Consider the following 26,615-nt stretch of genomic DNA (forward strand, 5'->3'; position numbering starts at 1 on the left):
CGACAGTAACAAAATATACAATTAAGCGATAGTTATGAGGTAGATAGCCTTCTTTTTTTTCCACAGACACCATTTTTTTTCTTTGTGACATACATTTTTAAAAGTTTAAAATATGCAAGTGAAAAATGTTTTTAAGTCTTTTTTTTTTTAAATGAAATATTAGACAACAATGATTCTAAGCTAAAAATGACACATTTTGAATGATAAATATAATTAGCATCGTTTTATGGCTGGGTTGAAACAAAAGCAGTCTGTAAACGGGGGTTTCCAGGGTAAAACGGACAAATTAAAAATAGTTCAGGGGCTTAATGCGCCATGAATCAGCTATGGAAGCATATACGAGAAGTAGACATATTGTTCTATCGAACACAACAGTTCTTTTGGCTTAAAATACAGCAGTTTATTTTAAAGAGGAGTGCAAGCGCAGAAACTGCTTTTTCAGTCTTGTCTATGTTTTCTGACATGTATATAATGTACGGTTTTTCCCCATACCAAATTACTGCTTATTCACTTGAATGTAAAGTAATTGCTATCGTGGCTTGGTCAGACACTGCTTTACTAATTGTCTTCCATTGACGGCACAAGATGTCCAATCAATTTGAAGCCGTATGTTTCTTTCATTTGCTGCCCCCACCCCCCCACCCCCCCACCCCACACACACACACACACACACACACCGGTTCAATGGTGAATACTGAATGATCACAATCTTATCTGAGCACAAAATGAATGCAGCAACTTTTTGCACAAGATAGTTGGCTAACAATAATATCTTATTTTGTGCTTTTCCAAAAGGAAGGGTATTTTTATTATATTAAGCACAGACTGGATTGATTTCGCGCTTTTATTTTGAAAATATACACCCGGAAGCAATGGAACACTGAAAAGGTGAGAATCGACTGTTAATGTTAAACTTAAAACGAACACTGCAAGGGGAACAGACCTGATTTAAATACCTTTAAATTATTTTTGTAACATTTACTTGTAATGGCTGGAAACATAAAGGACAAAGAATTGTACTTAAGGCTGAATTACCTCTACCAGGTGAGTGGGAAAACGCCGAAATTTTCAAGCATGGTTCTAAAATCTAAACGCTAACACCACTGGGAGCGTTCCATTACGTCCTTTCCCCGTTTTTGACAGGCTGCTCATTGCGTTTTGTCCCAAAACCCTGAAAATGTGGAGTTGGCTCGTTTCTACTGCTTTACGCAACGGATCATTGCGAAACGGCTTGTTCTTCGACAGTAAGTTAGCTTATAATTAGCCCTTCTTCCTCATTTTTTTAATTTTTTTAAACTTTATTCTCAACAAATACACAAACATTGGGTGAATGATACACATACAGTAAATAAAATTAATAAAAATAAATAAAAGGGTTGGGGTCTTGTTTTCCAACACAAGCTGTATTGTTTGTAGTCTCTGTCATGGTCCTTATAGCCCTATAGCTTTTGTAGCTGGGGGTCAGACCACCAAGACCCCCACCTTTGTCTACCGCCCATTTCCCTATGCATCCAACCCCTCCCACAGGTGGTGAGCCCTTGGGAAACGGGACCCACGTTGCCATTTTGGGCTGTGCCCGGCCGAGCCCCATGTATACAGGCCCGTACCATGGGTACAGGTACCTCCAAATCAGAGACCATAGTCCTCAGTCGGTAAAGGGTGGCATGTCTTCTCCAGGTTGGGGATGAGATCCTGCCCCAAGTGGAAGAGTTCAAGTGTGTTTGGGTCTTGTTCACGAGTGAGAGTAGGACGTAGCGGGAGATCGACAGAGACCATGGTCCTCATTTGGAAAAAGGTGGCGTGCCTTCTCCGGGTTGGGGATGAGATTCTGCCCCAAGTGGAAGAGTTCAAGTGTGTTTGGGTCTTATTCACGAGTGAGATTAGGAGGTAGCGGGAGATTGACAGGCGGATCATTGCAGTGGTGCAGTGTCTGCAGTGATGCTGACTCTGTACCAGTCCGTTGTGGTGAAGAAAGAGCTGAGCCAAAAGTAGAAGCTCTTTCTTTACCAGTCGATCTACTTTCCTACCCTCAGCTATGGTCACGAAAGAACAAGATCCCAGATACAAGCAGCTGAAATGAGTTTCCTCCGCAGGGTGTCCAGCCTCTCCCTTAGAGATAGGGTGAGAAGCTCGGTCATCTGAGAGGGATATGGGGTCGAGCCACTACTCTGCCATGTTGAGAGGAGGCAGCCGAGGTGGCTCGAACTTCTGGTTCGGATGCCTCCAGGACGCCTCCTTGGAGAGGTGTTCCGGGCATATCCCACTGGCGGGAGGCCCTGGGGACAACCCAGGACACGCTGGAGAGACCAAGTCTCGGCTGGCTGGGAACGCCTTGGGGTCCCGCCGAAGGAGCTGGTTATACTGGCTGGGGAAGGAGAAGTCTGGGTTTTCCCCAGGACGTGACCCCACAATATACAGTAGATAATGGATGGACACAATGAATGTGAAATTTAGCCAAAATTGAGATAAGATTTATGCCCTTGTTCATTCATGCGCTCGTTTTATTTTGAAGGTGGTGTTATGAACGACATCACTTCCTGAATATGAAGCACTTGATTTGACCAACCCTGCAAACAAATATTCAAGATGCACTTAACTTTAAATTTTCATTTTCAATTTTCATAACCTTGTTTGCCATTTTACGTGGTTAGCAAAACAATTTGAGTTAAAAGTGATATAAAATCCTCTCCCTCATGTTGTCATTTCTATTTGCGCAGAGATCCTTCCATCAAAAGAACAATCTGCAAGAAGTGTTATTCTCTGCTTATCCCGGGCTTAACGGCAACGACCAGACAACGATGTATGTCACGCTCCTTCCCCCAAACACTGTCGCTGCTATTAATAATAGAAAGTTTTATTCGGGTTGTGTCTGACAGGGAAAAAAGGCAAGAAGCATTTTACGGTGATGCGCTGTCTCAGCTGTAACCATAGCAAGACGCTCCTCAACAACCCGGATTACTGTTTGTGGCAGGATCGACCGGAGGCCCAACTACAACAAAATCAAGCAGGTAATGGTTGAAAAAAACTAATTATTAGTGTTGCGCTGATACCATTTTTATGGCTCCCAATATCAATTCCGCTACCCGGCTGTGTCATATCTGCCTATGCCACATTTTTTGAAGACATAAAATATTTTTTTCCTTTTAGGTACAGCGGAGCCTCATGCTACGAGCACGATGCTCTTAATGTGAATGTGCACGCATCATTAATTTATTTTCTCTATAAGAAATACTTGAATTCTAGTTATTTGTGCAACACTTCCACCCCATGTGGGACCCCCCCACGTTACCCTTTAACTAATAATTTAGGCATCATTTTTAAAGATAAATAAAATAAAACTCAGGACATTGTTAATGTTTACTTGTAATCACAAATGATTCGGATGAGCTTTGACACAAAATTCTATCTCGGGAGACAACGAAAATGGCTAGCAGGTAGGCAGATGGGGGATTCTGTTGATGTAAGATGCCCGAATTTCACTTAGCAGGACAGTGGGATATATAGGGAGTCAAAGCAAAAGGGAGAGATTGCCACCTGGCGAGATGCCGAGGCAGTCTCTGACACGCCAAGCAATAAAGATGCGTTTCAGGATTTTGCTCGTCGCTCATATCGTGAAAATGTCACTCATTTTCTCTCTTGACAGTGCTCATATCGTGAAAATCGTATGTGGGGGGATTGGCGTTTGAAAAAAAAAAATCTTGAAGAGTACATTTTGCATAGAATTGGCGCATTATTTGTTCTTACTTGCCGATACCATCGCCTGCATTTTTGTTAAAGTTGCACCGATACCAATACCAGTATCGGCAGGGGGTGCCAATCCGGCCCGAATTGGTGGTATCTGTATCGACGAATACCAACATTTAGGGCGCCGATACCATCTACTGGCATCATTTGAACGCAAATATACTGTCCTCCCCACGTGTGCTAACTTCCCAAATCATTACCTTTGTGTGTCTTTGTCTTGAAATTACCACACGAAATTTACACCTTCGTCTTCAATATTAGAGATGTACACTACAACGCATTTCCGCGATGTTACGCTGCTCATTTAACATGGTATTCACAAACGATTAGCATGCGTAAGGTAACGCTTGCTATTGTGGCGCCGATGAGATCAGAAAGGTTAAGACTGTGGGAGACTCGGCAAACTCATGGTTTCATGATAAACAATGAGTGGCAAATTAAGAGCGCCATACTTCAAAGTCGTCCTGTTTGTGAAAGTCGACTGTAATATGCTGGTGTTGTGCAGTAATGAGCAGAAGTGACTTCTGTGGCCAGAAAACACTCAAGCAGCGCAGCACGCACACTAGATATCATCAAATAGCAATGTAGATGTCCTATGTTAGATCCCATGCCAACTCTCGTGCACACACACTAGATATCATCAAATAGCAACGTAGATGTAGTACATTAGATCCCATGCCATTAGCTGCGTGACCCCAGAGCGACGCGTAGTCCATAGACTAAATTGATTAGATAGAAACTGCCATGACTTAATGGAAGTTAAGCAGGCCAAATCAACCCATACCAGTGACTATAGATAATGCTGCAAATACCGTTAATTCAGTACATGTTACAGATGGACTCGGACCACAAATAGGATGTTTAAATATAGCTGCTAAGAGAGCTCCAGCAATCAACAGTGTGACCCACTTAACAAACAGTAAAAATTGTTCTCAGCACTTATATAAAAAATTTTTCTTCAGATCAGTAAGAAGTAAGTACATAAATATTATGCACTAAAATGCTTGTTTATATGATGGCACTGTTATTTTTGCTTGTTAGCAAAAAAATAATAATAATAATAATAACAATAACAGTTGCATTTTCTGTTTCAGAGCATTAAATGTATTGAATTGTATCGAAAATCGTACCGAACCGTGACTTAAAGTGCTTGTGACACGAAAAAGCATGTTTATTTCATAATACACGCGGTATTTTATGCTCCTGAATGATATGGACCGCTTGGATGTGTGTGGAAGCGATCGCTATATTTATTTAGTTTTTTGAATCCCGCGCCAGGAAAATGAGTGACTTCCGGCTTCGGTCTCGCATTGAGGAGGAGGGCGCTGTGACGTGTACGGTAGAAGACGTCCTCTTCACGCTACAGTGTACTGTTGTGTATGAGGACGAAGGATTCAGCTGATTTTGCGGATTAATACTTTTATTTTTTGCATCAAGCCAGCCAAACGGCTGCAGAAAAATCATTCTGTATGCGGGTTAGGCGTATGCGCCTTTTTGGAGTTTCAAAAGGTTCCCATTCACCGTGGATATTTACTGTGGGACCATTGGACTTACAAGGAAGTGAGTAAACATCTTGTTTTGTATTATGTCAAATACGAATACAGTGATTACAAAGTAAACACTATAAAATTCCTTTAAATAAAGGACTACTTACGTTTGATCATTGATAGGCATGTAAAAAGCTATCCTCACGCTCATTAGCAGTTAGCTATTAGCACGTTAGCTACACAACAATTCCAGCCACCCTCCTCCAGGGAACGAACTGTAAATTGCTCTCCGCCGGGCGGTTTGCCGATCCGCAAAGAAACTCGACAACCGGGTCGTCATGTCAAATAATCCAGGCTAGTTATGTGTGATTTTCCACTTTGAAGACTTTGAAACATCCCTCGGTTCGGGTTAGCATGTCGGCTAGCTGTCACTCCTTCTGGTCTGTTTACATTCTCCGAAGCCGGGGAAGGGAAATGACATATGTCCGATTTAGGTGTCATAAAATATCGTTCGGCAGGTGTGACAGTAAAGGTAAAGTCGACTGTTTTGACCATTATGGAGTAATTTTGCCATGTCGTCTTGAATAAATGGATTTTTATTATTTTATATTCCATTTAGCACAAGTTATTTGTCATGACCATGCCATTTATTTAGCAATTGGGGAAAGTACTTGGGTAAAAAGAATATCCTGTAAAAATATTGAAGTAAAGAGACAGAAACAATGACATTTTGCCGCTCTCTTCGTCGCGTTTTCCTCATTGTGAATAGTTCCCCCTCGACGGGCTGACTGGTCCTTCTCAAGCCATTTATATAGCTATTGGGGAAAATACTTGGATAAAAAGAATATCCTGTAAAAATATTGGGAGTAGAGAGACTGAAACAATGACATTTTGCAGCTCTCTTCGTCTCGTTTTCCTCGTTCTGAACAATTCCCCATCAATGGGCTGAATAGTAAAACCAATGAGCCTAGTCTACCGCTGACGTCATCCACCTGTTGGGGACGCTAAAGCCCTATAATTGTAGGCGTGGCTAACCGGCAGATTAAAAGACTAATTTCTCGTCATCTGTGCTTTGCTAAATTGTTGTATATGGTCGAATCGTCTCAAAATATGATTCTAATTCACATAATAATGCCATTTAAGACTTTTTTTCTGGTGTCGTATGCTCTTTAACTGTATCGTTGCATCCGTTATACGCACACACACACACACATACATATATATGTATTTTTTTTTCCAAACAGAGTGGTATCGGAATGGTATCTGTATCGGCCGATACTGCTCAGCCAGGTATGTGTATCGGTATCGGGCCCAAAAAATGGTATCGGTGCAACACTAATTTTTGTGCCGTATTGGGGCCCCTTCCGTTACTAGTATCTGTATTGGTGCAACACTAGCAAGTATCATTTACCAACCTGAAACGCTTAATTTGTATTGTTTTCCATCCACAGATGAAGATTCTGTCGGTAAATGTCAGCCCAAAAAGCACAAACCTGACAAGCCAGATTGTTCTCAAGCCAACACAAGTTACACCACTACCACGTAAACAAGTTTATAAAATTATTTTCTTGTAGTATAATGAAAAAAAAACAAGTGCAATTTTATTTGAGACAATTTTATGGTTGTTTAAGTTGGCAATGGTAATGTCTAGAGATGAACGATAATATCGGTCACCGATAATTATCGGCCGATAATGGCAATTATGACGTCACACAGATAATCCAGATAAAACGAAATTCAACCGATAATGCAATCCGATAATTATATACTTGATTTAGCCTTCAAATGTGCGCAATCAACAGTTTTGTCCAATTCTGCTAGTTTTAAGGAGGTGGTTTTGCAGTGTAGTAATGTGATATATGTTAGGAATGGCTTACTTTTAAAGGCATTTTTGTGCAACTTGGGTGTTTACTCTCTAAGTAATTGTTGCCAAAAGCTTACCATTACACAACGTCATTGCCATTGTTTAGTTGTTGGAATTTACTACTTGTACACATTTGATGTGGAAAAAAATAGCACTAAATTACATTTTTGCACAGTAACATTTGATCCTTGCATACTTTAAAATTTTACATACATATTTGAATAGAATTATCGGTTTGACATTATCGGTTATCGGGTGGAAGGGGCAGGAAATTATCGGTTATCAATATCGGTTGAAAAATGCATTATCGTGCATCACTAGTAATGTCAATTCTGACCTTTTAGAAAGTTTTTTTTTTCGTGTGCAAGATTTCTGTATCCCTGCCAGACATAAGTACATTTTCATTCTGCTTTTCAATTTTTGTATTTTATTTTCTCGAAAACCTGCAAAAAAAATTGGCATTGCTCCTCTATGAAATTAAATAGCAAATGTGGTTCATTTCTTCTTTTCTTTTTCTCCTTTGCGCACCCGCAATCGCGTCTTGTGAAAATAGAGCAGGTTCTTGGCAAAGATCCTCGGGATGTGACCCATGTATAAGAGGAGGGCGACCATCATCCCTAGAAAGCAAAAGCATTTTTATCTTTATTTTACATGTCCAATCACAACCATTTTATACAAAGTCATTTTTACACTGATAGACATCAATTCCAATTGTACTGGGATGTCTAGCATTGAGTGATCATATTTCACTGCCATTGACGACACTAGACATCCAATCCAGTTTGTTTGGGAGGGTTAGCATGTACGGATTGCAGTTTACCTGTGATGGGGGCCAGCCAGTAGACCACAGCATACTCGCTGAAGGTGAATCCAGTACAGTTGAACGTAAGCCCGTAAGCTAGCGACGGATTCACGAAAGCTGACGTGTGACTTTTGGCTGCAAATGGACATACGGACGGTTGTTAGTTTGTCAAAGGTTAAACGAGAAATCTTCATTTTTGAGGAGACAAGAAGGTAAAAGCACAATGATTGAAGATGCTTTCGGATTGGATTTTGCAACCATATTCTCAAATTTTAAGGAAGTTTTTAAAGACTTTAACTCATTGACTGCTATCGACGGCGCTAGATGTCCAATCCATTTGCTCATTCGATGCCAACCCTCCCACTTCAAATGGATTGGACGTCTAGTGATCTACTAGTAATAAACTAATTTAAATAATTATCTTGCATACCCGTGTGTGAGAGGAAGGTGAGCAGCAGGGCTCCAAGCGGCACCCGTATAAACGCCGTCCTCCGTCTGAGGACTAGGTGCACCAGGTGAAATAGGAAAGCACACACCCCCTCGGTGAAGAAGCCCTGCAAGGGTGACACCAGCAGCGACGTGCTGCACTCCCTGGCCATCAGGTTCTTGATCATGTGCATATCTGTCAGCTCCAAGCTCCAGTAGTACTCTGCTGCCACTATGGCCAAATGCGCCCCAAGGAAGTGGCAGACCACGGCCAGGACTGTGGCCAGCGCTGCAGCGTCAAGCTGGAGGAACCTCATGACGCTCAAGCAGGGGTTCCCTGTAAGGTCGCCGCAGACGGCACCGTGGACCAGCAGCACCGACAACAAAATGGTCAGAGTCACATCCGGGCCCAAACCCCCGGCCCACTCGCCAACCTCCACAATGGTTTGCACCTCCAGCCGGCATGCCACCAGCGCGAAGGACGACGCCAGCTCAGACAGGAAGGCCAACCGTGGCCACTTTTTGAGTGGCGCCTGCAGCATTGCAGCTAGAGCCACACATGACAGAAAGTAGCCGAGAGAGGCGTTAAGTCCCGACATTTTCAACCAGGCTTCTCTCTGTTCTGACAACGTGGCGCACTCAAAGAAACATGCTTCTTATCTGACACGGCAGGCCACTGACACCTGCCAAAATACACACGGGCTTTTTTGCAAGGTCAGGTCAGCGAGCAGGTTACAGAAGTAGCTTCCAACAACTGAAACTGAACAATTCTTAAGCAATCTATTCATTAAGAACCATTTGATCGCCAAGTCCAATATCCTTTAGATAGTAGTAAAGATAAGGTGGCCAAACATCCTCTTTTGCCCAGACATGTCCACTTTTTACATCCTGTCCGGGGCGTCCGGTGGGGTTTTTTTTAATTCATGAAATTGTCCTGTTTTCCAATTAGCGTGTATTGAAATTGACTGACTCTTTGCACAGAATACTATGGTGCTGTGCTGCCTGTGTTGTGTTCCCAGAAAACCTGCCCAGTGGTTGGTTCTGCTGTGCTCAGTAACAGAAAACAGACGTCATAGCAGTGTTCCATTGTCCCCCAAACTGCTAAAACAAAAACAAAAAAAACTAAATTAGTTAAATTACTATTGTGTGAGGCTACGGCTTTATTTACATTACAGTATTGCACTGGAAAGAGAAAAGAGCGTTTTTGTTAAAGCTGGATTTTCTACAGAAGAGTTCTTATTTAGAACATTATTTCAGATTATTTATTTGTACAGTCAGAATAGAATACACAGCTATATTTTTGTTCAAGGATGATTCACTAATACAGAAGTCATTATTTTTTAAAATAATTTGTTTTGTCTTTTTTTTTTTTTTTTTTACGTTATTGTTCTATTATTTTAGGAATAATGAAGCCAGATGAGTAACCTGAGAATTTGAATTCGTGTCTTTGGTTGTATTGCTATTACTTTGTTATAAAACTGAATTTTCTATCCAGACGGAGGAGGCAAACTTCAAACATATTAAAATGATGAAGCATCTTTGAGTGAAACATTAGTAAAATTTAAGTATCTCGATGCTGGGCCGAGTCTTTTTTTGGGGGGGGAAATCAAAATATGGTCTCCCTAAGTAAAGGTAGAAGCGTTGTAGTAGTATTAAGTAGCCTATTTGTCAGGTATTCACGATAAAGATGTATTTCATTTTGTACCATCAGTTATTTGAAGGTTTGAGGAGAAACTGCGACACCTAGCAGTGAACTGAAATTACTGCACTTGCCTAATAATTTAGGTCTTCAAGCAAAAGGCTTCCTGGATAAAAGTAGTGAGATTTTTACTAAATTTGGGTCAGTAAAAAAAATGAGGTAACAGGTGTCAATTGGCTATAGCTTTTGAGATACACTATCTGGCCGAAATGTTAAAATCCAAGCAATGTATTTGAAATGTATTGCATAAATCCTGGTGGTTTGGAAGTGAACCAAATGCATTCATGTAGAGACATTTCAAAAGTGGAAGCACACAATCTAAATATATATATATATAAAACTACCATTGGCCTTTGTTCATTTTTGTCATGTGCGTTTTTTTCTAAAAATTCTGACACAAAATTAAAACTTTGTGTTGATCTGATCACGTGCTGAGTCTGACCTCCATGTTGCGCATGCGCGTCTGAAGTCCGCGGGTGTGTTTGTGTTTGACACAGTCAAGCAAAGATGAACCAGTAAAGTTTGTAATAATTCGTATTTAGTGTGTGCAAGTACGGATACAAAACATGGAACAATAATTTTAATCGCTTTTATTTAAAAAAGACATTTTAAACAAGAAAAGAAGCATTGATATTTAACATACTCTGGAAACAACTATCTCATTTTCTCTCACTTCAGACCAGAAGGATTCACCGATTGCCATTCTTCATGCTAAAATGGGAATGGGGGACTTCAGGGGCCATTCAAATTAGAGGTGGGGGCAGTGGCCCCACCCCTAAAACCGCCACAGCACGGAGTACATGGAATTTAAGGGTTTGTCTTTGACTACAGTAATTTTCGTACAATAAGCAGCTACTTTTTTCCCTCATTTTGAATCCTGCGGCTTATAATCCAGTGCGGCTTATTTGTTGATTTATTTGGGTAAATAGGTAACACTTTTTTGACAGCGGTGTCATAAGACTGCCATAAGACCGTCATAATTATGACATGACATTATGATGGGCATTAATCAATGCTTATGACATATCATTAAGTGTCATCCGGCAAATTATGTCACTAACGCCATTTACAGTATGTCCAGCTCGAATCATTTACATCCGTTCAAAATGGAGATAATTTGCCAGATGAAACAAATTGACATCTGTCATAAGCATTCATTAATACTCATGGCCGTGTTATGTCATAATTATGACAGTATCTTATGACAGTCCTATGGCGCCATTGTCAAATAAAGTGTTTCCAAATACCTTAACTAGCACGTAACAAAACAACTAGAACAGTAACTGAAGAAATGATTAGCACAGAACATGAATTTTGATTGTTATTTACATCTGTAGCGCCGCAATGCATGCTAGGAGGCATGTTGGACGTAGACATTGTTGACAGCAGGTGGTAGCAGAGGTTAACTGTCTTCCCCAAGAGAACTGTGATGGCCAAGTAAAGGTTCTTGAAGCAATGAAGTGGTGGTTCATTTGGTCTTATGACAGTCTTATGATTCCTCTGTCAAATAAAGTGTTACCGGTTGATATATTTTGGTGTAAATATCCCATAATACAGTGAGGACAGCTGCGGTTTATAGTCCAGTGTGGCAGATCTAGGAACAAATGCCATTTTTGTGTCAAATTTTGTGGGTGGCGGCCTATAGTCAGGTGCGCCTTATAGTGCTAAAATTACGGTACTTACGGACAATTATTTGTTGCTGGTGAGTTAACAAGGGGTTGGGGAGAGTGCGGTTGTATGACGAAACAAGCTTGTCATTACTGCAAATTGCAAACACCTTATTAACATGACTATATTACAGCATGGATGTGAGAAAATATGATTATTTTTAAGTACACTTTTTAAAAAAATACATCTCTGACGTTTATGAAAATCGGTTGAAATTTGAGCATTCAATCATTAATTCGTTTTCCATGCCGCTTCTTCCTCACGAGGGTCGCGGAGGTGCTGGAGCCTATCCCAGCGAACTACGGGCAGTTGGCAGGGGACACCCTGACCTGGTTGCCAGCCAATCGCAACAATTTAGCTTATTTCCAAGTACAGTAGACGATCCATTGACTATGACGTACAGTAGTATTCATTAAAGAAAGAAAAGAAAAAAACTACTGACCCAAAATGACCGACAAGTGATGACGTTCATCCCCGTTTACTGGTGTGACGAGCACGACGTCTGTCCAATCAAGGACAAGCCATTGTGATTGGATATTGAGATCACATGTGCATTCAAACAAGGAAGTCTTTGGCGGGTCATGTATTCAAGTGCTCAAGCATTGTAAAACACGTTCGTCCCTTCTTAAACTTCCAGATAAACCCCAATGTTTATAATTTTTGTGTTTTTGGAATATTCAATGCCCAATGTATGGGGGGGGAATTATTTAAGCGTCGCTAAGAGTGTCAGGTAAAGTATGTTTAGCAGTCACAGAAAAGCCGATGTGCGCACGCGCGCGCGGGCAAGTCGGGTAGAAGCGAACTGAATGGCAGGGCGGCCGAAGCCGACGCACCACACAGCGGAATGACAACTCGTCGGGAATGGCGGACAAACCTCCGACGGTGTACTTGAAGCTGTTCACCGCTGGCTTTTACGCGCTCTGCTCGTTCCTCCTTGTCGTCGTGAACAAGAGTGTGCTCACCAACTACCGGTAGGCCAGCTTCGAAAACTAAAGCTAAGTTGTTAGCCAAGTTAGCGCAAGGCAACTTGAATCTCAGTTTAAATAGCCACCGCTCGCCCTCGTACCGTGTGACTTGGAGTGCATTTAGTACACTTTTAACTTACCTGACTCTTTTGCACTCTTTCGCGTTCTAGTTTCCCATCGTCGATATGCGTCGGGATTGGGCAAGTAAGTTTCGCAATCTTTCCACTAAACATAAGTTTCATTGACTGGTGTCTGACATGCAGCTGTTTGTCTTCCACCGTGTATGTGTGTGCAGATGTTGGCCACTGTGGTTGTCCTGTGGGTGGGCAAGGCTGCGAGGGTGATCACCTTCCCAGACTTGGACGAAAAAATACCTGGCAAGGTAAAAACACTGTACAGTGAGTTGTTACACCTTATTTCGCACCTCTACATAAGGCGTCCTTTGTTTGGTTGTTTGTTTTCTTAGACATTTCCTCTACCTCTCCTTTATGTGGGAAATCAACTTACTGGTCTGGGTGGAACCAAAAGGCTCAAGTAAGTTCTTTTATTTAAGGTAGGGCTGCTACAAACGATATTTTAGTCGTCTAATCACTGGGTGTTTAACTCACCAATCTCATGACGAGAAGTCAGCCACTATTGAATCACAGGAGTGCCAAAATCAAGGGCGTAGGTTTGGTCTCAACATTGGTAGGGACGATATAACGGCATAACATGCATGTACACTTTTTGCTCGGGATTGGACATTATTAAGATCAAACAGATTGGTTGAACCGGTGTAAGGTCCACATTTCTCACGAATATGAACCTAATTAATTGATATGGTAAATCAGAGGTGCTTATTACATGTATCGCAACGCTAGTTTGGGTAGCTGCCCCCCCCCCCCCCAAGAAAAACATTTTTTAAAAATGTACACAATTATGATTGTTGTATGTTGTGTTGTGTGATTAACATATGAGGTGATACAGCACCCATCCTTCTCTACACAGCTTCTTGCTCACGTTTTTCCAGTTCTAGTTTCCAGCAGAGTTCACTAGATTTCTCACAGTTTAATTAACATTAACTGTAGAAAACACAGACAGGACAGTTCTCTCTAAACAGCTTCCTACTCAAGTTTTGCAGGTTAGCAAGTTCTGACAGTTTAATATTATGCTAACTCTGATTCAGGTCGGACTTTCAGTAGCCAAATTAGTGGTGTGTTTCCTACTTCCACAACATTGGGTCTTTTTAAATCCCTTACAGTGGCTGCTGTTGGCTGAAAAAAAACTAATATCCCTTCTCTTGGAAGGGGGGTGGAGGAGGTGGCATGTTTTTCGTGTATTTCTGTTGAGTTTGTGTGAGTGTGCGTGTGTGTGTCCTGGGTGGGTCAAGTCATCAGCCAATGAAACGTGCGTTTGAGGGGGAAAACGTGGACCGGCACATTCAGCAAGTGAAATGGGGTAAATGTATGTTTGAAATAGTTCATTTATTAATGGTAGGGTCAGTTTTATCCTTACAACATATGGGAAGACAATCTAAATGACCTATATAACCAGGGGTGCACATAAGTGGTTCGCATGCGCGCATGCGTACTGGACGTAGACAAATGCGCTGGCCCTCAACGGTTTCCATACGTTTTTGCGTACCGATGGCTGACCACTGTATTTGCGGCTGACACGAGAAAATAACTTCTCAAAATGTCGAAGAGGCAGGCCACACTGAGTAATTACTTCCGTGTTCCCCCACCCCCGTCAAAAGACAGACAGACGACAGAGACGTCACCAGAGCTACCGAAAAAAAGGACTTTTGCTGAAAAGTGGCTCCAGGAGGTACCATGGCTAGAAGCAAATGATGCTCGCACGGAAATGCGTTACAAAATGTGCCGTGAGAATCCCAATGTCGCCGATAAGAGCAGTGCATTTTATGTAGGGTCAAAGAATTTCAGCCATCCAAACTTTGAAAAGCACGAAAAAAACAGAGAGCATGTGGCAATTAAGCAAACTATTAATGTCAGACAAGTGGCGGAATAGGGCGGAATAAAGGTAATGAACAGCGACATCCACTGTCAAACGTGTTTTTGCTCGCATTTTACAAAGCTAAACATGCATGTTCAGTGAGGTCTTATGAGGAGGACATCCCACTTTTAAAAATGCTTGGAGTTAATGTGGGAGCCGCATAATGCCCTTTATTTTGAATTGGTGCTTTTATGTTTATTTCTTTACATTTCACTTCAAAGTAATGGCAATTTTGTTGTGCCAGTTGATGTTAATCAAGCATTAATTGTTAATATAATTAATTAAAGTTAATTGCCTCTAAGTAAAGCTTGTCATAAATTTATCGCATCAGGCGGGTCGGCTCTTAAGCTCAATGAGGACCAAGTCACATCTCCATGTCCTCCTCTGAGAACCTGGGCAAAAAAATTATGTGCACCCCTGTATATAACTTAACTCATGATATCATGCATATAAGGTTGCTTAAAATTTGGGAGGGACAATTTGAGCATCCTGAAAAGTTGCTAGTGTTATGTCCCTACCGTCCTTATGCAAATCACGCCCTTGGCCAAAATTCAAAGAATGAATACATAAATAAATATTAAGAGAAATAAATAAATATAAAGATAAATAAATGAATGAATAAATACATTAAAATATGAAAGTATATTCTGTCATTGACTATTACTTTGTGATTGAAAATCCCAAATGGAAAAAGCAATGACAATTTTTGTAATTGACCTTTACTTTTTTTCATTGAAAAACACAAATGAAAAAAAACTCGCAATTTTTTTTCATTGACTTTTACTATTTGTCATTGAAAAACACAAATGAAAAAAAACAATGGCAATTTTTTCTTTGCCTTTTCGCTTGTCATTGTCTTTGCCCATGCTTTTATCGTAAGGAAAGGTCTGTCAGTCAAATGGCTTTGGGAGGGGCTTTCTAAACAGGCGGGGGTTGGTTATCGACAGCATTATTTTTGATTGTCTTGGTGACGGGGTAGACTAGATCAGGGCTGCAGCTATCGATTATTTTAGTAGTCAATTAATTGCTGAAGTAGTTATTCCGAATAATCGAGTAATAAGGGACATGAAAAAAATAAAATACCTGAGCTCCGCCTCAAACAGTATGAAAAAGTAAATAAATGAGGATCTGTGTACATCAAAAACACAATTGGTGAACTTAAATAGCAAAAGTCCGCTAGCTTAAATGCTATAAAATGTTTTTTTACATTGCTCTTAACAAATGGTTCAGACACATATTCAAAAAAAAAAAAAAAAAACAGCCAAATATAACTATAAACTAATTTACGAATGCATTAAAAAAACATTAGGTCAAACAAAATCTTATGTTGGTTTAAACAGGGAGCAGCTGGATTCAGCCATGTGAAATGAGGCAGACAAGAGGGCAGTGTATCCACCCAAATCAATAAAACTAAATGCTAAAAACTAAATAAGCACTTAAAAAAAAAAAAAAACATTACAACGCCACTTTAATTAAACGAATACTCAAAGCAGTCAAATTTAATTCGAATCTTTTTTTTTCTCATCGATTACTCAAATTTATCGATTAATCGTTGCAGTACGAGACTGGATATGTTAAATCGATCTGATTTATCCATCTCGATATCACACAGTGTGCCAGATATCACACAGTCTAACCAGGCAGATCAATGTATCATTACCCATCCTAATCACTCATTTTCTTAGCGATTAGTTGCCTAATGTGATCGAATAGAAAAAAGCTGATGCATAACCATTATTAGCTTCAAGCTTGAAGAGTTTCAGTTTTTATTCACCAGTTTATTGGGCAAGTGACTATATTTTGTAATTAAAAAATAAAAATTTAAACCTGTTCTCTACATGTTTTAACCAAACATTTTTTTAATGAATTAAATAAACACTAATGAAAACAAAACTTGAACAGAATGGAAAAAAACGAAAGAAATAAACTTTGTTTAATGTTATTTAACTCATTGCCTTCCACTGACAACGATAAATGTTCAGTTAATTTATACTGGGAGGACTGGCTATGAATACTCATCTTTCTGTGCATTTTGAATGCAAATGATCACTGCCAGTCCCTCCCAGACCAAATGAGTTCGATGTCTAGCGCCGTCAATAGCAGGTAACGAGTTAAATGAGTGCCCTCTCAAAGCTGCTCATTGGCTGTGTCATCAATAGCACTGAAACATGTTTGTTTTAATTCAAATGTGTCCATTTATTTAATCATTCTACTGTGTTTTCACTAGCTTACCAATGTTTACCGTGCTCAGGAGGTTCTCCATCTTGTTTACAATGATGGCGGAGGGGTTCCTGCTCAAGTAAGCTCTTTGTTACGGGACTCAGCAGTGGAGATTGGGTTTCATATGGTGTCGTTTCCCTTTTTGACAGGAAGAAATTCTCCAAGTCGGTCCAGCTGACCGTATTTACGATGATACTCGGGGCCTTCATTGCGGCGAGGTTAGTATTTTTTTTCATCTGCATCCTGTTCCAGGTGTCCTGGTTGTTAGTGACACTTCACTGTCAGAACATTGAACCCCTCCCAACAGTGAACAGCCTCTTATTTCTGTGTAGTTTCAAATATCTGCTTTTACTTTGGAAAAAAATTGGCAACAACTTTTCTGACATCTAATGGACCAAACCCTAACTAAATCAGATTTGTTGTATACAGGCAAAATGAAATGGCACAAAGTTAGCATCGCCGTTCCACAGAATGAGGAAGTAGGTAAAGTTCCTCCCTTCTTAGATATTTAAAAAATTCAAGCATGTCATTAGCTGTTCTCAAGTCATTTAACATGACTGATATTACCTAGAAAAACAGAAAAAGTTAATAATAGAGCCATGGTTCCTTCTTCGGAAGTGAGTAGTAACAGGCAAATTTCCGGGTTGGCTTATTTTAAGATTGCTGGGAAGCTTAATGCTAATATGTAATGAAAATGTGATTTACTCACTTACCAAAATTAGCATCGCTTTGCTATGGATATTCAAAAACCAACCCTCGATAACATTAGTTGACAAAAAATCTAACAAAAATTATATATGCTCTTTGCACTAGGGGTAAGACATGATTTTAAAAAGTAAGCTAATTAGCGACTTTGTACTTAATCTCGATGAACGGCACAAATCTATACGTCCGCAAAATATATATATTTTAAATATATCTTTGTGAACAAATGAATACCAAACAATATAATCCGAAAATACCCCTGGCCAAATTTGAAAAGATGGCTACAAACATGCCATTGCAGGACCTTTTTCTCCAATCGTATTGCTTAATGTTAAAATAAATTGTTAAAATAACTATGATCACAAAATAGGGTCTTTTTAGAAGGTTTATACAATTTAAAAAAAAAAAAAAAGTGAAATTCCCTCAACATAGCAGTTAATTTATAAAAGGAACTGCTTTGAGTGTGTGTATACCATGGCCACTTTTGCTGGTTTGAGATTTATAGTGGGTGTATTGAAGGGTGTTGCTGTACAGATTGTTTTTCGATGACATCAACCACATGTTTGTTTGTGTGCTATTCTAACATTTTGTGTCCACCTCGTCGTGTCTTCACAGCGCAGACATGTCCTTTGACATGCAAGGGTACGTCTTCATCCTCCTTAACGACGTGCTCACAGCAGCGAATGGCGCGTATGTCAAGCAGAAATTGGAAGCCAAGGTACAAGGTGGCGACTGTGTGAATAGCAGTCATTGTTGGAAGGGGGGCCTTTTTTGGATTCAGGTGCCGAGTAGCTGACCTGTCCTTCAATGTCTGCTTTCAAGGAATTTGGAGCATGCTTTGACTGGATATGTCGTTTTGTTTACATTTTTCTCAACAATGCTTTCTTGGGTAGGTTTGCAGGAAGTATAGAAACTGAAAAAAATTGGAGATACTTGCTTTTCACTGTATAGTGACTAGAGATGGGAATCTTTGGGTACCTAACGATTTGATTACGATTCAGAGGCTCCGATTCGATTATAAATCGATTATTGATGTCACCCCAACCCCCGCCCCCCCCCCCTTTAAATGTTTTGTACATTAGTTCCAAAATAGTTTTAAAATCCTATTAGGCTAAACCGAACTAATATTTAAGTATCAAGTTAACAGTTAAAAACATTAAATAAAATACTCAAGTGAATCAACCGTTAAAGTTGATAAAATTGCTCCCGTTATTCCATAACTTCCTTTCTGTCTGCACACAATATGTCAAAGTTTTAAAACTGTTTCATTATTTAAAGATGGATTCAAGTCGAGATTTTGCTGATTTAGGAGTATTTCAGATAAAAAGTTAATTAGTTTCGCTACAACAGAGCCTTCTAGAGAAGTCTACTGCTTTAAGATGGCGGCTGTTTACAACGCGGCAACTACTAAACGGCAAGCCTGTCGTTTCGCATCTAGTTCTTTTTATATGTTCTAACAACGCAGTCGTCTGTCATTTAGCATCTAGTTCTGCATATATGTGATATCTGTAGCCATATGTTTGTAGCAACTAGCAACTGGGCGTTGTTTGAACCAGTTGTGGGCTGCAGTCAGGTATTTTTGTTTTTTTATCTAGCGGCATGAGTTGAACATGATATTTTCTCTCGGTCCGTTCCTCATTGAGTCCTGAAGACCGCGCTGACTGTGTTTTAGTTCTGCTTTATCTGGTATAATTCAATAATCGGAATTTGGATGTTCTTCCACGGCCGAATCGCGAATAATCTAAGAATCGGAAATTTCGCACGCCTCTAATAGTGACTACATTTTGTGTTTATCGGTGATAATGGGGTCGTGGTTTATAACTGTCCTGACATGCAAGGATTACAAAATTTGGAAAAGTACACTATAAACTATGGATCTATCAGTCTTTACATCTAAAGATTAGAGTTGGTGCCAGGTTCTTTTTATGAAAAATGAGAGATGACAGAAAAGAGAAATGACAAATGGTAGGCAAAAACATGACCAAACAGGAAAAAAAACTGACATGACATGAGAAAAAAAATTCAAACAATGGAAACTTTTTTTTTAATAGGAATCTGAGTGTTCATATGGCCTGAACAGTTTTAATGTATCACATTGGAGTATCATATACTCCCATTGTGGTTCCATTGTTTTATTTATCAGGAGAAAGCAGTGAGCAGGATAGGGTGTTTTTTGGGAGACAGAGAGGGAAGGAAGCAGACAGAAGAGAAGAACAAAGAACAACCGGAAATACATTACACGCCTATACTACCAATGAACATAGCGGTGCTACAGTTAGCTAATTAATTAAAAAACTCTGAGGGGGGGGGGGGGTTTGACAGAAATTCAACAATTAAAAAATAATCTGCTAGGAAAAATGTTAAAAAGAAATCTAAAAATAATACGTAATTCCAATATGCGACATTAACACTTGAGTATAAGCGGTAACGAAATATTGAACAAAAAGCAAAATGATAAAACTGGGTGGGACAATCCCAAAAATCTATGACTAGATAAAAACTTACAATATTGACTACCAGACCACATTCCTATATTCCACTCACCCTCTCATCTTTCTCAGGAGCTGGGCAAATATGGATTGCTATACTACAATGCATTATTTATGATCCTACCCACTGTGCTGTTGGCTCACGCGACCGGAGATTTGCAGAAGGTAAGCCAAGACTTTGACTTCCTGAATGGAGTGGCTTGCTTGCACATGTGCTGTTAAGTGAGACTGCTCTTAATTTACTGGTCCTGTTTGGGGCCCCAGTCGTCAGAAAGGCACAAAGCTGCCATTATGTACTTGACATGTTGCTACTTCCAGAAACTGTCGTTTCAAAATGTTTCTCTCCTATTAGGCCATTGACTACGATGGCTGGTCAGACATACTCTTCCTCATGCAGTTCTTCATGTCCTGCGTTATGGGGTAAGAAAATGTGACACACATATGCTTAAAAGGGTGTCGACTTATGATTTCGTTTCGTAGTCAACGCTAAGGCGACAGCATTGATAAGTTTTTATCCTATTTAGCACCAAAGCTTATTTTAATGTGTTTGCGCAGGTTTGTCCTCATGTACTCTGTCGTTTTGTGTACACATTACAACTCTGCACTGACCACCACCATCGTGGGTTGCCTCAAGGTGAGTGGCAAATCAAGGAAATTCTTTGGCAAGGCAAATTTATTAGTATAGCACAATTCAACACAAGGCAGCTCAAAGTGCTTTACATCACATGAAGGTCATAAAATCATAATAAATCAGAAGAACGTTAAAACAAAGGCAATCGAAACAAATAAAATTATACATAAAAATCAAACTGCTTTACATCACATGAAGGTCATAAAATCGCATAAAAACAAAACGTTAAAACAAAGGCAATCGAAACGGGAGATAAAATTATACATAAAAGTCGCATTCAATTGAAATCAATAATGGAAAAAAAGCAGAAAAGGAATAAAAAGCAAATAGCTTGAAGTTTGAAATATGTAGACAGTTATGGATATGCTGTGATAAACAAAAGCGTTTTTAGCACCGATTTAAAGGAACGCTAACAGTTTCAGCACACTTCAGACCTTCAGGTAATTCGTTCAAGAGGTGAGGAGCATAATAACTAAATGCTGCCTCACCCTGCTTGGTTCTTGTTCTTGGAACATGCAGGAGACCGGTTCCAGACGACCTTAAAGGTCTAGATGTTTCATAGGGATCCAACAAATCAATCATGTATTTTGGTCCAAGGCCATTAAGTGTTTTGTAGACGAGTAGTAGTATTTTATAGTCTATCCTTTGACTCATTGGAAGCCAGTGTAATGATTTCAAAATCGGTGTAATGTGGTCCAATTTTCTTATATCTGTAAGGACTCTGGCAGCAACATTCTGTACTAGCTGCAGCTTCCTGATTATTATTATTTTTTTATTTTTTTATCAAGACCTGTAATTATACCGTTGCAATAATCCAATCTACTGAAAATGAATGCATGCATAAGTTTTTCCATGTTTTGTTGAGTCAGAAGCCCCTTAGTTATGGCTATATTTTTAGGTGGTAATAAGCAGATTTAGTCACTTTAGATGCCTATCAAATTTTAGGTCTGAGTCAATAATTACGCCAAGATTTCTGACTTGATTTGTAGCTGTAATTGACATTGTGCTAAGGTGCGTGCTTATCTTTGACCTTTCCTTTTTTGGCCCAAAAATGATCTCTTCTGTCTTCTCCACACTTAGTTGGAGAAAATTCTGGCACATCCATTCATTGATTTGATGAATGCATTTATTCAGGGAGACTAAGGGATTATAATCATGTGGGGACAGAGAAATGTAGAGTTGTGTGTCAACTAGGGCTGCAGCTATCGATTATTTTAGTAGTCGATTAATCGATGAACTAGTTTGTCGAATAGTCGAGTAATCGGATAAGTAACATGAAAAATTAAAATACCTGAGCTGAGCCTCAAACAGTATAAAAACTATTAAATAAGGATCTATATACAACAAAAGAACAATTAGCTAACTTAAATAGCAAAAGTCCGCTAGCTTAAATGCTATAAAACGATAACTTTTTTTTTTTTTTTAAACAATGCTCTTAACAAATGGCTCACACATATTCCCACAAAAAAAGGCTAAATATACCCATAAACTAAATTACGAATGGATTAAAGAGCATTAGCGCAAACAAAAACTTAGTTTATGTTGGTCTTAACATGGAGCAGCCATGTGAAATGAGGCAGACTAGAGGGCAGTGTATCCACTCAAATCAATGAAACTGATTGCAAACACTTTCAAAACAAACCATGACAACGCCACAATAATTAAACGAATACTCGAAGCAACAAAATTTAATTCGAATCTTTTTTTCTAATCGAATACTCGAGTTAATCGATTAATTGTTGCAGCACTAGTGTCAACTACATACTGTAGGGGTTATGGGAGCTAGAGGAAGAATACAGTTAAATAAGAGTGGACCAAGAATGGACCCTTGAGGGACTCCACATGTGAATTTGTTTTTTTCTGACTGACAGTTTCCGATTGACACAAAGAAATCCCTATTATGTAAATAAGAGGTGAACCACTGAAGAACAGTGTCAGTGAGCCCTACCCATTGTTCCAATCTGCTGAGTAGTATGTTGTGATCAACCGTGTTGAATGCAGCACTGAGATTCAATAGTAGCAGAACAGATGATTTGCCTGCATCAGTATTCTGATGAATATCATTTAGGACTTTCATAAGCACGGTCTCGGTGGTGTGTTGTGGCCTAAATCCAGACTGAAATGATTTTAAAAAGATTGTTTTGCATCCTAATAACCTGGATCCGTTCGAACACTACCCTCTCGATAATTTTCCCCAGAAATGTCAAATTTGATATTGGTTTATGGTGACTAATGGTTGAGGCATCTGGATTAGGTTTTTTTAGAAGAGGTTTTATTACTGCAGTTTTTAAAGTCTGTGCCTACTCTCCTGTTTAGAAAGAAGTATTTATAATCTGAAGTATGTCTGGGGCTACGCAATGAAAAACAGTTTTGAAAAAGTTTGAAGGAAGGCTGTCAAGGCAACATGTTGTGGGCTTTAACTCCGTCCAAAACGACTGCCGCCGCTCAGTATGGCTTATATATGATCAAATGCCATTTTCTTGTAAAATGGAGTGCCTTATAGTCAGTGATGTTAATAACGGCGTTGGAATATAATGGAGTGACAAACAGCGGTATTTTCTTCAGTAGTGAGTAATCTAATTAATTACTTTTCTCATCTTGGCAACGCCGTTAGTTACGGAGGCAGGAAAGGTGTGCGTTACTATGTTGATTGACTGACGCGAGAAAAGTCTGAGAAAGACGGACTCACGGAGACGAGAGAGCAGAGCAGGAGTGGGGAGGGAGGCAAGGGATGGTGACGCCATTGCAAACGTGATGCTACTATGCTAGGTGGCTCCAATAATACCTGACTGTAGTCGATAGCTGACAAACGACGCCCACATGATGCTTCGGTAGATATCACATATATACACAACTTGATGCAAATGACAGACACGGCTGCATTAGCAACATGTATACTAAAGAACTAGATGCGTTAATAAACAGTCGCCATCTTAAAGCAGTAGACCTCTCAGGAAGACTATGTTGTAGAGAACTTTCCTAGCAAACCTAAGTAACTTTTTCTCTAAAATGCTCCTAAATCGGCAAAATCTTGGCTTAAATCTATCTTTAAATAATGAAATACTTTTAAAACTTACACATGTCAAAAGTAGACAGAAGGGAACTAATGCAATAACGGGAGCAATTTTAACAACGGTTGATTCACAACATTAAATGACTTGCACACATAGCAAAGGTTACCATCTAGTTATCGCAACATCCGCAATAAGGTAAAGAATTGGACTAGGGCCAATTGTCCCCCAAAAAAACCCTTTAAACTTCACATTGTGTGACCTGTTTTTTTTTTTTTTTTTTTTGGGGGGGGGGAGACATGAAAATTCTCACCAGTTACTTTGCCAAGTAACTAATTACTCTTACATTCGGGTAACTGAGTTACTAACTCAATTACTTTTTGGGAGAAGTAATTTGTAACTAATTAATTACTTTTTTAAAGTAAGATTAACAACACTGCTTATAGTACAAAAGTTACAGTATTTCCAAGTACTTGCTAGACAATGTTATGTTTATCAAATGGCCCCGTTGGGAAATGGCCGACAAGTTTCTCCCAGCTCCCTCATTAAATTTTGTATAAAGCGAGGTTATGTTTGTTGATTGTTGTACAAAAACATGAATCTGCCGTAAAATGGAACATTATAGTCCAAGTAAATTGCTGTTTTAAAGCTAGCCTCTAGTGGCAATCTCCAGTACTGTAGCCTGTTAGAATACTTTCAGGAATTTATTTCATCGTTGCCCCTTGGTAAACTCATTCAAAATCAGTAACTTTGAGCTTTCTTAAATTTGCTGCCATTGGCGGTGATGAATGTCCAATCCATTTCAGCCACTCCCAGTTTAAATGGATTGGACATCCGTCACCATCAGTGGTGCTGATGTAATAAAAACTAAACTTCTCCTCACCATTTTGTAGAACGTCCTGGTGACATACATCGGAATTATATTCCTTGGTGACTACATCTTCTCTTGGACCAATTTTATCGGTTTGAACATCAGGTATGGAATGTTTTTGGCCTAACTCACACAGGTCAATCATTCAGGACTTGATTAAAATCTACGTCAATTTCTGTCTGTAGCATCGCGGCCAGCCTGGTGTATTCTTTCATCACACTGCGAGAGGAACAACCCAGCAAGGCCAGCGAAAGCACCAAAATGGAGATCAAGGGCAAGGTTGTTGTATGACACTGGATTCTTTTTGTTTTTTATCATTTTAATGTTCTTGTATTTCTTTTTATTGTATTTATGCGCGGGCGAGGGGAACGATGGTTAAAAATCATTGGACAACGTTACTTATAGATGGTCACGATATTTTTTTAAATGACGGTAGTTTTGTATTTTTAATGTGTTGAAGGGAAAAATATTTATGGAACTTTATAGACATTTTACATACAAACACATGAGCTGTTACTTTGACCTTCTAGCTGTTTACAAGGAATGTAACAAGGATGCCTTCAATGTCATGTCTTTTTCGGTGCGCTCTACCTTATTTTTGCACATGCACTGTTACAACATTTGGGAGAGGGTGGAAAAAGTAGTGTACTTTATGCTCGGGTAGTGCTACAGAAATTCTTTTGTTACACGTTAGTGCACTTAACTGGGCGACCAACTCTGTACGCCAATGAGAGTTTTGTACTTTATGGGTTAGCTACAATTTTTATGTCTGGTATGAGTGTTTTTTTTTTTTTTAATTCATTATGGCTAAAAAAAATAATTGAGTCAAACAGTAAATGTGGCGTTTTTTACATAGTTTTTTTTCTACCAAGAGAAAATTATCAATGTTTTGTTCCTACCATCGAATTAAAAGATGAGCCAATTGCTCTTTCCAGGTTGCTGTGCTTGACTTTCATTTTTCAACCATGTTAAAGGGGAAGTTCAGAATTTTTTACATCAGGCTTAATCTTCGAGTTAGCGAAGGTTTAACTAGTCGGTGGAGTGGATTTCAACAAATTCCGTGTAGTTTGTTTGTTTCAGGGCTCTAGAGCGGCTAAGCTAGCGTGAGTCAATTGGAGCCCACTTAGCATGCCAACAAAAAAAAGGCACACATGAAAAGCATCATTGACCCATGCAATCAAGTGTTGGCTATGTTTTCAGGATAAAGTTATTTAAACTTACCATTGCATGTCAATAATTGCAGTACGAACAGGAACATTTGTAATCCAGCAACTCTGCGGAGGAGTAGGGCGGCGTGATATCAAGTTTTTTTTTTCTTCACCACTGATTTTTTATGTCGTAGCCATCAGCAATTAACCAGTTTATATTGTTCCCTGTTATTCATAGGGAATTTGTGGAAACTGTCCTTTGCCCATTTCTTCTGTATGTTTCCACAGCCTCTAAATGCACATTTCACCATATTGCCAGCCGTCGGTTAACTCAAACTGTTGCTGCATTCGAGGAAGGTGGGAAGTCAGAGTTTCCAACCTCCGATCTGGAAAAAACATTATTGGAACACCTCCACCAGGGGTTAATTTGTGCCGTATCTTGCTGGAGTAAGATCTGGCACCTCTTGATTTTGGCGTCCCTGTGTTCCAGGACTTATTTAGGCAGATCCGGCACCTCTCATGTATAGAAAGCAATAAGAATTTAAAAACGTTTTTTTTTTTTAAATGTATTGTAATAGCCTTCGATGGAGGGAAAGAAGGAGAGGAGTCGTTGATGGCTTTCTCCATTTTATTGTGGCAACAATAAGAAAACAATAAACAAAAAACAGCAGACTGCCGCCACATGTGATGGCAAACTTTTGCTTCTCTCCCGTCTCCCCCTCGCTTCGTACTACTCGCAGCTCTCCCGTCCCAACGTCTTATCTCACTCCCGCATTCACATGACCAAAACAACAGTAACATTGCCTGCACTTTAGGGTGCCGCGGAAAACATATCAGGATATTATACGTAGTTACGGACATTACAGTATTAAATAATAATACAGTCCCTGACA

General features: G+C 39.6%; 3 protein-coding genes across 3 annotated transcripts; 2 read left to right on the forward strand and 1 right to left on the reverse strand.

Moving 5' to 3' along the window:
- Window positions 1–877: 877 nt before the first annotated feature.
- On the forward strand, window positions 878–10,317 carry rpp21 (ribonuclease P 21 subunit). Its single transcript, XM_057840542.1, has 5 exons — window positions 878–1,044; window positions 1,144–1,244; window positions 2,718–2,800; window positions 2,877–3,008; window positions 6,683–10,317. Exons 1-5 carry the CDS (start codon window positions 988–990, stop codon window positions 6,775–6,777), a joined length of 468 nt encoding a protein of 155 aa, XP_057696525.1. The 5' UTR covers window positions 878–987; the 3' UTR covers window positions 6,778–10,317.
- aqp12 (aquaporin 12) lies at window positions 7,332–9,386 on the reverse strand. The gene is made up of 3 exons (XM_057840537.1): window positions 8,328–9,386; window positions 7,916–8,032; window positions 7,332–7,712 (listed from the first exon to the last, which is right to left on the reverse strand). The coding sequence occupies exons 1-3, from the start codon at window positions 8,920–8,922 to the stop codon at window positions 7,591–7,593; spliced, it is 834 nt and encodes a 277-aa protein (XP_057696520.1). The 5' UTR covers window positions 8,923–9,386; the 3' UTR covers window positions 7,332–7,590.
- Window positions 10,318–12,174: 1,857 nt separating the features above from the next.
- slc35d1a (solute carrier family 35 member D1a) lies at window positions 12,175–25,512 on the forward strand. Its single transcript, XM_057840536.1, has 12 exons — window positions 12,175–12,661; window positions 12,826–12,859; window positions 12,951–13,037; window positions 13,122–13,189; window positions 16,875–16,946; window positions 17,017–17,085; window positions 18,188–18,290; window positions 20,134–20,226; window positions 20,414–20,481; window positions 20,617–20,695; window positions 24,597–24,679; window positions 24,760–25,512. Exons 1-12 carry the CDS (start codon window positions 12,552–12,554, stop codon window positions 24,863–24,865), a joined length of 972 nt encoding a protein of 323 aa, XP_057696519.1. The 5' UTR covers window positions 12,175–12,551; the 3' UTR covers window positions 24,866–25,512.
- The last annotated feature ends 1,103 nt before the right edge of the window (window positions 25,513–26,615 follow it).

Source organism: Corythoichthys intestinalis, chromosome 7, assembly GCF_030265065.1.
Source record: "Corythoichthys intestinalis isolate RoL2023-P3 chromosome 7, ASM3026506v1, whole genome shotgun sequence".
NCBI classification, from domain to species: domain Eukaryota; kingdom Metazoa; phylum Chordata; class Actinopteri; order Syngnathiformes; family Syngnathidae; genus Corythoichthys; species Corythoichthys intestinalis.